Source organism: Diadema antillarum, unplaced genomic scaffold (genome assembly GCF_040938485.1).
Source record: "Diadema antillarum isolate AM-2024a unplaced genomic scaffold, OU_Dant_1.0 scf00000146, whole genome shotgun sequence".
Taxonomy (NCBI): Eukaryota; Metazoa; Echinodermata; class Echinoidea; order Diadematoida; family Diadematidae; genus Diadema; species Diadema antillarum.
The window spans coordinates 1-14,679 of record NW_027271035.1 but is presented as its reverse complement, the minus strand read 5'-3'; the positions used below and the strand labels follow the sequence as shown (position 1 = coordinate 14,679).

General features: G+C 39.0%; 1 protein-coding gene across 1 annotated transcript in view; it reads right to left on the bottom strand.

Moving 5' to 3' along the window:
* Positions 1 to 11,362, bottom strand: part of LOC139721671 (sodium- and chloride-dependent glycine transporter 1-like) — a gene marked incomplete at its 5' end in the record, with an annotated part of 37,122 nt that extends 25,760 nt beyond the window's left edge. The window contains one exon of the mRNA XM_071633000.1: positions 11,213 to 11,362. Coding sequence (XP_071489101.1) covers positions 11,213 to 11,362 — 150 coding nt within the window. The remainder of the gene's footprint in view (positions 1 to 11,212) is intronic.
* Between the last annotated feature and the right edge of the window lie 3,317 nt (positions 11,363 to 14,679).

The following is a 14,679-nucleotide window of genomic DNA, read 5'->3' as shown; positions in this document are numbered from 1 at the left end:
AGATAGGGATGCTACCTGCCAAGTTTGATGAAAATCGGTCTTGGGGTTTTCAAGAAGAAGATGAAAATGTAAAAAGTTTACGCACGACGCACGACGGACGACGCACGACGGACGACGGACGACGGACGACGGACGACGCACGACGGACGCCGGACGAAGGGCGATCGCAATAGCTCACTTGAGCCTTTGGCTCAGGTGAGCTAAAAATACAACACGCAATAAGTACTCAATGGCAATGCAGATGCTGAAGATGTGCCTCAAAACATTAGAGAGAGAGAGAGAGAGAGAGAGAGAGAGAAATGAACATCATGACCAAGCCTTTGTTCATTGGGGAGTTCCCTGTATCTTGTATCTTGCTACATAATACTCTGGCTGCATTGTCCACTGCAATTTGGCATGATAATCTGCATGAAACTATATACTGCTCCTACACATAGAACCCGATTCCATTTTTTTGCTTGTGTAAATTTTGTTCTAAATCCAGTCAATGTGTTCCACTAGTATCGGATGTGTATTAAAGATAAGTGTACACGAGTCCTTCCACTTCTGTCTAGTTCTGGCTATTTTGTTGTATACTGTACAAGTTGAAATTTTCAGAAAATTTCTCATACTGAGCTGGGTGGGATGAGTTTTGTGTGATTTCATTTCTGATGAATGACAGATACATGTTTATAATATTACACGTATAGCAAGCAATCTACTTTTGTGTTTGTGTGTGTGTGTCATGCAAAATGGATGAAAATTTCTTCTTTTACAGTCATTAATCTGTAAGAGATGCATCCTTCTATTACATAGTGATGGGGCAAAGTTGAGACGTCACTGAAGAGTAAAATGCCATCAGACATGAGATGAAAATCACCAAGACCCGTCAAAAAAGCAGGCAGAGAGTACAATGACTTTGAGTGCACCCATAACCATGGCGATGTTCTGATGAAGCTAAAGTGATTAGTACTGCATGTATCTACATAGCTTGAGCTAATTCCAATTATCCATAGTGTGCGATCACTTGGGCAGGCCCGTTGAGTCACCATTTACTTACACACACACAAACACAAACAAACACACACACAGGCAGGCCAACAAACAAACAAATACACATACATACGAACGGCATATCATGTGACATGAGAATTATGGTCCTGTGGTATGTCATCCATGTCGTTGTTTTCTACTTCTTCTTTTTTTTTTTTCATCAGTGACCATAGCTCCTTCATGCCTGTCTACCCAAGTCATGTGTTAGTATAATAAGTATAGCACATCACATGTTTGACTGTACCATCCACATTCAAAATTTGAATGTGACAAGGAAGAGTCTGCATTTTCTTTTCTGTTCAGACTCTCCTGGTTTTTCATCACAGAGAGGGTAAAAACCCGAGACAATCTAAGTCCCGTTTTCAGTATATATTGTAGTCCCATACGAAGAAAACTGGACAGATTGTACAGTAAATGGCATTAAACATTCACATTAGTTTTGAAGAATATACATGAGGTGTAACACAGTTTAATCAATTGACTTTGCCACACCTCTGGTACATAACAAACCAGACACATGTACTAATCAATCTACAACATTCACAGACAGCAAAAAATGTGATACATGTAATACTGCAGAAATGTGAATATGTCATTATGAGTTCATGTATGCACATGAATGCCTGCCGCAAGTAGCAGATAAACATGCTGAATACATCCAAATGAAATCAATGCATCCCTTATCTGATTACATACAACCAAGCATAATACCAGTATTCAAATCTTCTCTTACATTCATATTTCCAGTATGCACGACGACTTACATGATGTACATACAACATATGTAGGTGAACTGGTACTTCATACACATTGTACCTCATATTATCAAAGACAATGCATAACATGTCATTACATTATTACATCTTTAAAAAAAAATTATTTTCCATTAAATAAATATAAACACATACACTCAAAATAGCGATATGATTACTTATTGTGTGCATCGTAACATCATCACATGACATTGACATACTGTTCAATACTTCGTTGTGGACTTACGACAAATTTGCTAAGGTGGGACCCTCTCGGGTAAAGCAATGAAAAGCCTGCGGGAAGTCTGCGCTTGAGAGAAATCGAATGTCAACGCGACTTCCCCAAGCGACCGACGGCTGGATACAAAGAAACAAGATTAGAATGGAGGAGAGAGATGGCTCATTTACATAGATGTCAGCGTTACCATGGAAATCATGAAGGATCGTTACGAAAAACATTTCACAGACTATTGCACCCTTCCCCACACACATCTTCTCACAGGCAAAACTTTGGGCAGATTAAAAAAAAAAATGGGGGGGGGGGGGTTGAATCCGGCATCAACTGTTGAATTTTTCCCCATGAGTGACAAACGGATAAATTTGTAAATGTGCAGGCATGTTCTACCATTCCCTACAACAGGCACAGTTACGGAACTTTTTTTTCAACTTTTGTAGTAGGTGTCACACACCTTTACAACAAGCTACACAAGTAGACTGCAATGCCTCTACTGTTTGAAATGTTTAAAACTCACGTTAAGCTTGTTTAGTTTAATCGAACAGTCCCTGTAATTCAATCAATCAAGGCACTTCAATCGACAGCGACTTCAAGCGGTATATTCATCTTGCTTTATCATCATTATTACTTGACATTATTATTACTATATAATTCTAAAAAAGCCAAATTTCAGGATGCCATGACTAATGGAAGCAGGGCTCTGTTCTTACAAATTTTACAAAACGTCAGATTAAAACTTGCCATACCAACGGCCAATCAGCCTCCGTGATTTCTGCTTGCTGCCATGACAGCTGATCATAGTTCCATTTCTGTGCCTCATTCTAGGGAAGACTGGTATGAACGCCACACCACTGGTTTATGTTCCTTATTGATTATAGGTACATGTAAACCCTGCACATAACAATGGGGCTGTTCACACATGCACAAAAGTTGGTTCCAATCACATTTTCAATATCATTCTCATCTGACACTTTTGTGGAGGGCAAATCTAGTTTCGTTTAAGAGGAAAAATCACTTTTGGGGCAATATTCAGATGACGGATGATTTGCAACCCCAGTCATGAACTACGTCAACACATCATATGGCAGGTCATCATTTGTGATATTTTGGGTTTCTTCACACACAAAAAGAGAGACAGATAGACAGAAGAAACAGAAACTGAAGTACTTGATGTTGATTCAAATGTTTGAATCAAACAATTTCTGTGTGAACAGCTCATGTGTATGTGATTCAGTGCTTGGCCTTCCATATTTCAGTAACACAATACACTTAAAAAGTTCGGAACACTGAATAAGTTCAATGGTAAAATGTACCTCCTCCATTCTTTCTCACAATTTCACTCTTGAATAACTTTCCAAACCCTTCACTTTTAAAAACCAGATTCCATGGACCAAACTCACTGAAGAAAAAACTTCACGCCTACAAAGCTTTTGACTTAAAATTTCAGAAACATTACACCAGCAGATATGCCGTGAAGTATGCGTATGTTTTGACAGCCTATTACAAACAGTGACTGCTTACTGTCCCTCTGACCCGCTTTGTTTTGTAAAGTTGAAATCAAAGGGAGTTGAGAATGTGAATCAATTCTCCAAGAATATGCTGCAGTATATGTCACTGTACACATGACTCTACAGCATTTTAAGAATATGACAGTAAAATTGAATTATCCAACATAGAAGGATATTTACCACCATTTGCTAACTGTACTAGTGTCATGTGGAATATTTTCCGAAAGTGGCATTTGATCTCAAAGTGGCCAGAGGGAGTAAGCAGATTTTATGACAATCCTACAGAATGCCAGTTACTTTTTCCCTGGAAATGCCCTTTGGGGAGTTGGACAGTTGTGAGTTTGCTAGCTGTGACACTTACAAAACAGTATAAAAGAAAATTACTATTTTCAACTCTGAGAGAATGGCATAAAGTTTTAATGAAACTTTTGGAAATTTGATGTGCCATTTTGACACTGTTGAGGTATTATGGAGCACAAATTGTCCACAAAATTATAAGTTGATCTACCCCAAGAAATTTGGAAATGTAGATGGCCGGATCACAACTGCACAATCCCTTCCAAGCTATGTGGCTTTCCAATCACATTCATATCAGCAGTCTGAGATAAAAGGCTCTCCCACTTTTTCAGACGTGGAATACTGTAAACTGAACAAAACAAGTTGTGTCACTCCTTCACCTGCAATTTTAAGTGCAGTATTCCCATCTTGAGTTTTTTCTTCTTTTGTCTATTTTTAAAAAAACTAAAGGTACCGCTTTGAGAACGTCACAGAATGGACAATCTACTACCTTTACTTTTGTTTCAACTTGTAGAATTGTGAAACCAGCACTTGATAGAGCTTCTGCCAGTGACACAGGGCAGCTCACATTCAAACTGGTAAAGTTAGACAACTGTTTGATATCTTTGGACTTAAAGTTTATGTATGATGCAATGAGAGATGGGGGGGGGGGGGGCTTTATGACTGACTTTGCATTTTCTCTTTTTCAAAATTCAATGGGACACACACAAAAGAGGCTGTGTGAAGCTCAGTGAAGTGTTTGTATGTAGATGCAATTTCTGCAATTCTATTCAAGAAACAGAGACAATTCAATGCAGTGCATCTCACCATTTTCAAGGAGTAAGGGTGTGTTGTATAGAAATGGCATTTTATAGTCATACCACCATTTTGATGGAATGAATGGGCCTGACTTAATGGGTTGAACATGAGCCGCAGTGTGCTTGAAGGTGACGACAAAAGATCAGACCAGTATATGGGGAATAGACTGGTGCCAGTATGGAACACTAACTCCAGCAGAGTGTGCTTCCTGACTCATAAAAATGACACCAACATTCTCACAGTAATACAACACCGTGACGTCTTCACGAGCTCAAGACGGAGATAGGGCTTAGTGTTTTGTTTTGGTTTTTTTGCTGCTCAGTGAGGCAGACTTAACGACCTGCGGGGTTTCGACAAGAATTTATTCTTATAAACATGAATGAGGAGGAGGAGCCCACTGCTTTCAAAAACATGCAACAGATTTCCCAAACAAGATTTGAAGACAGACTCGTGCCAACTGCCTCTTCAAAGGGATTAATTTGGAGTCCCAATCACAAATGGAAAATTAGAGAATGCTGACTCCTGAAAATCTCAAGCTCATGAAGACACACAGACATTTTTCTCTTTTTTTTTTGAACTTGTAACTGAGGCCCAGTATAATGATACAATCTTTGAAAAAGTTCAGTTATACATACACAAACAGAAACAACAGCAAGTTTTCTGGTCTTGTGTCTGAAAGTGACATAAAATTCATGAAGGACATGCAATGATAAAGCAGTTGTTACAAAATGCTGTTAAATGTTGCTTTGGTAGGTTATTCCTTCTTTTTATTTTCAATTTCTTTTTGTTTATTCTTAAAAGCCAGCCACATGCAACTGATCAAAACACATCCCAGAAAAAAAATAAATAATGCCTCCGGCACCCTTCGGGTGGAGGCATAAAAAGAACAAACAGCATGTCTTTTTGTCAACTGAAGCAGCTTGCAGTAGATCTTTCATTAAAAGGCAGCAGGGCAAATGAATGACTGGTGTAATTTTGGCATGTAAGAAAATACTGTTAAACACGAATAAACATTTCTTGGACATGAGGAAGGGGAAAAGCATGTAGGGAATCACTATAAAGTATGTCCCCCAAAAAAATTACAATCAGATTTTCACATTGATAACACCCAATATAATTAAACTATCTCTTCAGGGTCTTAAAATATAACATCTTAGCTCTATTTTGCAGGAAACCCTATTCAATTTGGTTAAGCAGTCACAAAGAAATGTGGATTGCTGTAAAGCATGTCATGAGTCCGATTCTTTAAAGTTTAGCACTTGGATGCTCTTGGAACTGCATATTAACATGTGAACACAATAGACAGAACTTGGAGGGAAGAGATTCCTGACATGCTCTACAAAATTCCTCATTTCTCTTTGATCACTGAAGCAAATCTAATGGGTTTTCTGTAAGATGTGGGCAATGACTTATAGTTTCATTACCTGGAATTGTATTTGGATTGATTCACTATTTTCAGTTATTGTTGCGGAGGGTACCATTGTAATTTTTTTTTTTTTTTTTTTGGGGGGGGGGGGGACATACGGTACAATAACAGAAGTTAAGGGAAACACCGAGAGCAGAGCACACACACTTTTTTGAGTCATTCACATTCACATGCAAGCCAGGAACAACAAAAATTCCAAAAATGTTCTCGTCTTCATATACAGTGTTGAAACAATTTACGCCATGCTCATTCATTAACCTGTCAAACTAAAGGGGTTAATCAAGGCTAATACTGCATCTGAAAGTGTACACATATTTCTTGTCCAACACATGAACTTGCCAAACTGGATTTATTTATTAATTTTTTTTTTTTGGGAGGGGGATATTTCATTGACCTGATCAACTGCTGGGTTTACAATGCAAGTAGACACAAATTCTCTTTTTCAGAAATTCATAGTCTCATTTCATTCATTTCCACTATCTTTGAATCTTTTCAATGATGATAGAGCTCTCCCAAATTTCACAAAAGCAAGTGGAATTATTTCAACACTGTAATATCTAACAGGTGCCTAATCATGTTGAAGCCAGAAGTACTTCCATACATATTTGGTGTAAAACCATACATATTTTTTTTTTCGAAACTAACTTTGTACAAATGCTATTTATTCATAATTGTAGGGGTTTGTGAGAACTTTGTACAACTTTCTGTTTCTCCACTTACCTGACACACTCATCAAGCTTCACAACTGCAAGTAGCTCTACAACACTGCATTTCAGCATTTCCACAAATATTTCTACGTTGGCACTTATTCTGCTGCTGCTGCTGCTGCTGCTGCTATTTCTTCTGCCACTATTACTACTACTATTTAGCTACAACTACGAACTACTACTTCTACTACTACTAATTGTTACTTCTGACACTACTTCTATCACTACTGCTGATGTTTCTACTTGCTGTAGTACAATTGTTGCAAATTCCATTTGTGCATTAAAGATGTTTACAATGTGTATGTGGGTGTGTGTGTGCTTGTGAACTGCATGTGCATTTGTGTGTGTGTGTGTGTGTGTGTGTGTGTGTGTGTGTGTGTGTGTGTGTGTGTGGTTATTCGGAAATATCATCACTGTCACAGTTTAAGAGATTATTGAGGTAAATCGTGCAAAATTATGTAAAATTTGTCTTGAAGTGTATGTGTTTCTATTTTTTTGTTGTGTGTTTTTTTACCCATCATCTGTATGACTTCCATGAAATCAATACAGATCACTGTCCCCCCAAAAAAGTGTGTGTTTGTGTGCTTGCGTAGATGTGGGCATGTATTGGCATTACATTTCTTGGAAGATTACTGCCACTGGAATAGTGCTACTGATGTATTCTGTAATTCTTCTGTAAATTTCCTTTTCATAACTTCTTTCCCCTAGCAGCCCTGAAACTTTTCATCAGTTTCACACGACAAAGCAAAATCTGGCATATTATGCAAACCAAATGTCATTCACGAGACTCTTAGTGAAATGTTAGCAAGCACATGGAATAAATTCTTTGCAGGGTGACGGCACCACACACCCATCCCTAGCTTACTTAACAATTTTAGAATCTGATGGGTAGCCTCTTCTTCCCCACCCCCCCCCCCCCCAGCCTCTAAAATATCACTCCTATTCACTTCTCCCTGCTCCTATGGACTCTTGTTTGCATGCTTGAGGCGTTGCTTTGTCTGGCAAGCATTGGGCACGTTTTCTGGCTGTCTAGGACAATAAGACAATTTTTGAATACCGGTATATTACAGTTCGACCTCGACAAGCCGGCCTCCTCTTATCCGGAAATCTCTTTTATCCAGACGCGTTCATGCAGTGAAGGACTTTTTTTTTTCATCCAATAATTGAGAAAAAACACTAATTTCATAAGATGTGCGCATGATAGGCTTCTCAATATCTGATGAGGTAAAACATGTATGATTTTCACATAAATCATATACTTTATTTTTGTGAAGAAGGGACTACAATTTTGCGCAGGCTAGCATAGATTACACCACCGTTGCGGGGTACGCTACCTGCCTAGCTGCCAGTGCACTGGGAAGGCAGGTTGGATGGCAGCTATATACATTAACATTGTGTCTCCCATATCCGGCCAATTCGCTTATCCGGATGAGCGCCGGTCCCGACATGGCCGGATAATCGAGGTCGAACTGTAGTAGACTTGTCTATTGATGTAGATTACCATCAATAGGAGCAAGGCCATGCAGACAGACACTATCTTTATGAAATACTCTAGGCTCCAGAAATAGCTGCCCTTGCACACAACTTCTGAAAGAAAGGAAGGTGTACAGGTACGTGGACATCAAACAACACGACATAGCAATATAATAGAGAAAAGACATAACGAACTGTAAAGGTCAGCGAACAAATTTTCACAAGCCCGTTTTATTTTCTAGTTTTTTTAAATGGGTGTTTCGGGACCAGTGTCTGATGAAGAGCACAAAAAGCCACTGAGCTGTTTCGTGACCCGTATGTTTAATAAACACTAGATACAGGGCACAGCATACATTGGTCATTTGCTAGGCTTTATAGCAATTTGCTTGGGAGCTTTGGGGAAGCCATATATGGAATTGGCAATAAAAAATAATTCATGCTGTATTATGTAGAATTTCAACCAGGCATACTGTGAGATATTTCTTTTCAAAGCGAGGAACTATCAGTTTGAACTGGCTCAACCTATTTGGTCTCAAGTTGGTCTGCATACATTTGATATATTTTGAAAAACCAAAAAATTATACCTTCCTTTCTTTCAATGCAATACAGCTCTTGCCAAACAAATTCAGGAGTGAATGTAATTGTAAATTGTAATTTGGTTCACAGAATTTATATTTACATTGTATTTGTACTTTCATGATTCACTACAATTTGGTACGTAATAAACATATAAATGAACAACATAAATCATTTCCAAATTTTCATTTTGAATTTTCTGGGGTATGTGAATTCTGCTTGTTCTATTATCTTTATTCTTTGATTTCTGTTTACAAATGAAGTTGGTTTGTCAATAATATCATTATGTTACAACGACTAATTGCAGATAAAAGAAGTACCTGTGGATGATGAAAGACCATTTTCTAGAACCAAGTTTACCATGAATAGCGCAAGCTAATTTCACACACATTTTCATAATGGCTATTCATGGAAACTCAAATAATGTTATGTTTGTGAAATTTTTTACCCTTGGAAATGGATGATGACTGTATGCAAAACACATCCTGATTTTTTTTCCTAAAAAAAAAAGAAAGAAAATGATACAAATTTCAGCCAAAAATTACAATTTGAAACACACAAACACACACACATAAACAGAAGCAAAGTGGAATGTTCTAGGCATTGAGAAAAAAGAAGCATCCAGCCACGCAATGTACAGCACATAGACACATCCATGCATGCTGAAAACAATGAGGGGCTGCGGACCATTTTTTAAAGGGGGTGGGGGGCAAGGGGGTGAGGGGGTGTCCATCTGACAATTCCTGGAGGGGTGGAGGGGAAAAACGGACTAAGGAGGAATCTGGAGGTGTAATTGCCCCCCTCCCCCTTCAAGTTCCATGGCCCCTGAAGGAATGATCAGGCAGCAATGTAACAGCTCTACAAGCCAGGAGAGGATTAGCCTTTTGCCAAGGCCTTCTTGCTATATGGTGGTGAGCCAGCTCAGCTGAATTGGACAGCACAAGGGCCTTGTGAGATCTGATTTGCATCCTTATGAAATACCTACTTTGTGCTTCCTGATTTTGGAAGCTAAAATCAACCAATCCGCGTGTCTGTCTGCCTGAAACTCGATTTGCACACAGCGAATGCACACCACAGACCTCCATGGGTGGTCAGAGATGCATGCGAACAGGCCAGATGACCCCAAGATGGATGATGTGGGGAGTGCACCATTCCATCGGTCAACAGGAACCCGTTAATATCATGACTAGTAAGGTTCAGTAAGGTTCATGAGTCATGAATAATGTGTGAAGTAGATCTCAAAAGGCCCTCGCGCTGTTGCGCTTGGCTGGGCTTGCTCCGCTCGCCCATTACAGCCATCATTCAGCGAGAAGGCCTTGACAAAAGGCCATGAGAGGATGGACAAACACATTGTGAATTGATCAGACTTGCACATGGCTGGATTGCAGTCGCTGTGGAACTTTAAAGAAAGGACTGGTAACTCTGGAATTATCTTGCAAGAACTACATACTACAAAACGCACAAGTCCTGTATCTCTCATACACACTGTGTGAACATTTTCACATGACCTTTCACGACAATACACATACCGTTTACAAAGAGACAAAAAAGGATAGTATCTGTTCACCATGACTGAATTAGTTCATCAAATACAAGGTGAAAACATAGACTAATACCGTTAAAGGGAAAGACATGTAGTATTGAGTGGTATAGAAATCATTTCGGTGTTTGGGAACAGAACACATTTAACTGGCTTTGTAAATCTTACTGAAGCTCAGTTTCTGGCTTTCTCAAAATTGAAACAGATGACTTTGAAATATAATGTACATGTACATAGTGAATAGTAGAAATATTTTAACAAGGAATGTAAAGGTTTAAAAAGAGCATTTGAATTGCAAAACAACCACAATTATGATAAGCAGTCTGCTTGTGTCTCAAAATGTTATAAACCTTTTGAACAGATGGTCTTGACAGTGCTTTCCATTGCTCTCATAAATTCAAGGCAAAATGACCTCATACAGCTCTTATATGAAATGCCATTCAAGAGACAAAGTTTTGCACTCAGTTTTACTTCAGCCACTACACTGAGAGCTCAGGTGGGGAAAACAAAAGTAAAAATTTCACTTGCTCATTTGGCAGGACAAATGTGGATATTCATCTACAGCTTCAGAATAACATCAATTTTCAGCAGGTGTCCAGAAGCCAGTAGAATTCAAGTGAGCACTGCCATGAAGTTTACATAGGATACTCTTGCATGATAGCAAAGGTTTGATTATGCAGTCATATTCTGTTGAAGTAAATCACTACTATAAATTGACTTCATCAAGTTTCTTGATGGAGAGAGACAAGGAATAATTTCTGCATTTTAAAAGTGGCATTTGCTCTGAGTGCAACAACTCCATCTCTGATGGACAATGTGGTAAATATAGGCAGCGACGGGCATTTGTCGGAAAAATGAAAAGCCATACCTTCGCCTCCTTGAGCTTTTCGAACCTTGGCCTGATGAAGTAGAGAATGCCCTGGCCCGCCCCTTCCAGAGTGGCCCCTCGGATGAGGAGGATGAAGAGGACGAGGAAGGGGAAAGTGGCTGTGAAGTACACGACCTGGGCAGTGGAGATAAAGAAGAGTCACATACATACATTTTATGTACAAATATTGAGCCTGGTTCACACTGGGCATGCACAAGTTGAAGGTGATTTGGAAGTTCGCTAACTGTACTGATGGTAGTTGTAGCCTTTTACCAAGGCCCTCCGCTGTGTGGTGGCAAGCGAACGGAGCTAGCAAAGTGAGCCTTGCTGAGTGCGATGGTGCGAGGGCCTTTTGAGATTGAGGCCCAGTTTCATAAAACTTGTTATCAGTGACAAGTTGTTACAAGCTACAGAAATCCTTGCATATGATTGGCTGAGAGCAAATTTGTGACAGAATGTAGCAGTTGTCACTGATAATAAGCTTTATGTAACGGGACCCTGATTTTGCATCCTTGTGATAGCCCTTCGAATTACCAGTTTTTGCTACCCAATCTGCATGTCTTATCTGCCCGAGCCCAATTTACATACAGTATACAAACATGCGGGATAATGCCAAGACAGAGGATGTCAGCAGCACGCAATTCTACTGGCTAACCACAACTCATTATGTGTGAGGAAGATCTCAAAAGGCCCTTTATGGTGTCACGCTCGGCTGGGCTTGCTTTGCTCACCCATTACAGCCATCATGCAGCAAAAGGGCATTGTCAAAAAGCCATACTGATTGCAGGGACTAGCTCCCACAAAGGATTTCAATTTCAAGTTAGGGTCAGTGCAAACCCTCTCACATTTAAGGATATCTTCCAATCTGTAGACTTAATATAATTGTAGTATTCAACAAGGTATTCTATACATCTGTACCATGATGTTATTCCAATAATTTTCAATAAATTTCAACGATGAGTTGAGATAACAGTGTGGATGGATAGTCATAAAAAACAATGAGATCTCTAGCATGTTCCCGCATCATGGGGTCCAATATGTGACGGGGAGACAGCAGCAACAGATGTTCGGAAATGAATAGGCATTCCTCGTTTTCATGACAGAGATATTTGAGGACACGGTGGGTGGTTTCCACATTTCATGTCTCTTGTTTCACTGCCAGCCACTGCTTGAAGAGACTGTACAGTTCTGGTTGAGGTGAGGATTTAGCTTTTAACGTTTGTGAGATATTCAGAAACCACTCTATGAGATGTCAAAGAGCATACAATTCTAAGGGGAATCAAATGTTTATTTGATGAAAATCGGTTTTGAAATGGCTGAGATATCCAAAAACAAAGTGAAACAAAGAGATCCTAATAAAAGATGTGGCCTGTCGTCTTTTATCATCATCACTTTTTTTTTTTCGGATATTTCAGCCAGTTGAAAACCAATTTTCATCAAGTAAATGTTGAATCCCTTATAAAATTACATGCTCTTCATATTTCATGAAAGGTTTCTCATTATCTCACTTAGGAATGTTATAAACCTGAATCCTGACCTCAACCAGTACTGTACAGTCCCTTTAAGTTCACAATTCAACATGCCAACAGCTTTTAGGATTTCATCACCTGTCATATGTTATTCAATCTCCACATTTACTAGAGCAAACAATGTACTTTAGGATATCAAATATCTAACTCTGGAACATAAATCTCATCTACATACGTAAACTGGTTCTCAGTAGAGGGTGAGAGTGTGTGTGTGTGTGTGTGTGTGTGTGTGTGTGTGTGTGTGTGTGTGTGTGTGTGTGTGTGTGTGTGCATCTTTCTCTCTCTCTCTCTATTCACTAAATCAACACTGTACTTCACAAAATCAATGCTTGTTCCATTGATTTATCAGCTCCCCCAACCTCACTCCACCCCCAACATACATGCACTTACAGAAAATGGAAATTTACTTCCTGAACATATGGTCTATCTAGAATTACAGATGGTATTAAAATTTATCATTCTATTCACGACCCTGCACCACAAAACAGACAAAAAGTCGCCAGACATGGATTTTTAGTGAGGGCAGATTCTGAAAGATTAGAACCTAAGCTTTAAAATGATGTATTTCATAACTCAATTCAAATGGACTCTCCTAACCTATCTAAATATTCAAAAGAAAACACACACTCTGGAAAAGTGTGAACTGAGAAAAGAGGCTCTGAAATAAAGAGTCCATTCAAGCACTTAATCCTTTCCAAGTCACGCTAGCTGTGCCATGAATGGGACAAAAAACAGTGTTACCCACCAGAGCAATTATAATGAAGGGATTATCAGATTAAGCTGAAATCAGGCATGCTTTATCAACACATTTTGTCCATGATTAATGACAATTTTTAAAGCAGTAGCATAATCATTTCAAAAGTTTTTTTAGTTAAAAGCGAAGAGTGTGTACAGGGTTTTTAACAAATGGAAAGGGAACTCTATTAGAACTTCTTATCACACTGTTTTACAATAAAGTGTTTGAGAAAAACTGCTAAAAACACAGTTTCCTGTTTGTTTTATGATCCAAAACTTTAACATAATGTAGAAGAAGACTTGCTCTTTCAGATAATACGAAAAATTGAAGATTGCCTAGGTTGAACCATTTCACCTATTTCTAGTCCTCACAGAAAATCACTGCATGCAAGTTTTTGCTTGTTTTGAGATGCATGGACACATTTAAGATGATTAAACTCGGTGAGAACAAGAGTTCGCTTGTTTGCATGCAGAGCAATTATGAAGCGGCAGTCATGAAATGGCTAAACAGTGAAGCAGTATTTGCACATTCAGGGCAGGTTTACTTGTGACAAAAGAAGGGATATATGATATCCACTACTTTGGAAAAAACTGTTATAGCACATTTTTTTTTCTTTTCATTTGCTATACAGCTACATCTACAGCCATATTGCCATTCCCATGGGGAACTTAAAGGCTAGTGAAGGGTGCAGGAGATGATGGGTCTGGCACATAGACTACTAGGGATAGTTGGAATTCCAGACCAGTGCGATTTACACAACGCAAGTGAAAATGTTTTGTCATACGACTTAATGTGACTGCATATAAGAGGCCAGCAACATTGACTTCAATGATTGAACTTTTATCTGTGATTTACTTTGATCAATCTCATTGGCTGCATTTATCTAACTTTTAAAAGAGAGAGAATCATGTTTCAAAACTTGTTTGGAATGGTGTTGCGAACACGATTTGAGATGCAATTCTAATCCAGGTGCCCCATTTTTCTACCCATCACTGAATTGCAATTTGAATGTTGTCATTGCGCAGCTGCTTTGCCCAGTTATACCCAGGAAGCGCAGCTTAGACGTCAACTGAGGCCCACGTTGTAACCTAGTGCAGGTTGTAGACTGCATACAAGGTGACTTTGGCAGTCCAGAGATATAAATGCATTTCAAAACAACATTGTGTTTATTTACTCTCAGAACTGAGGCTTGTGTCGTAACC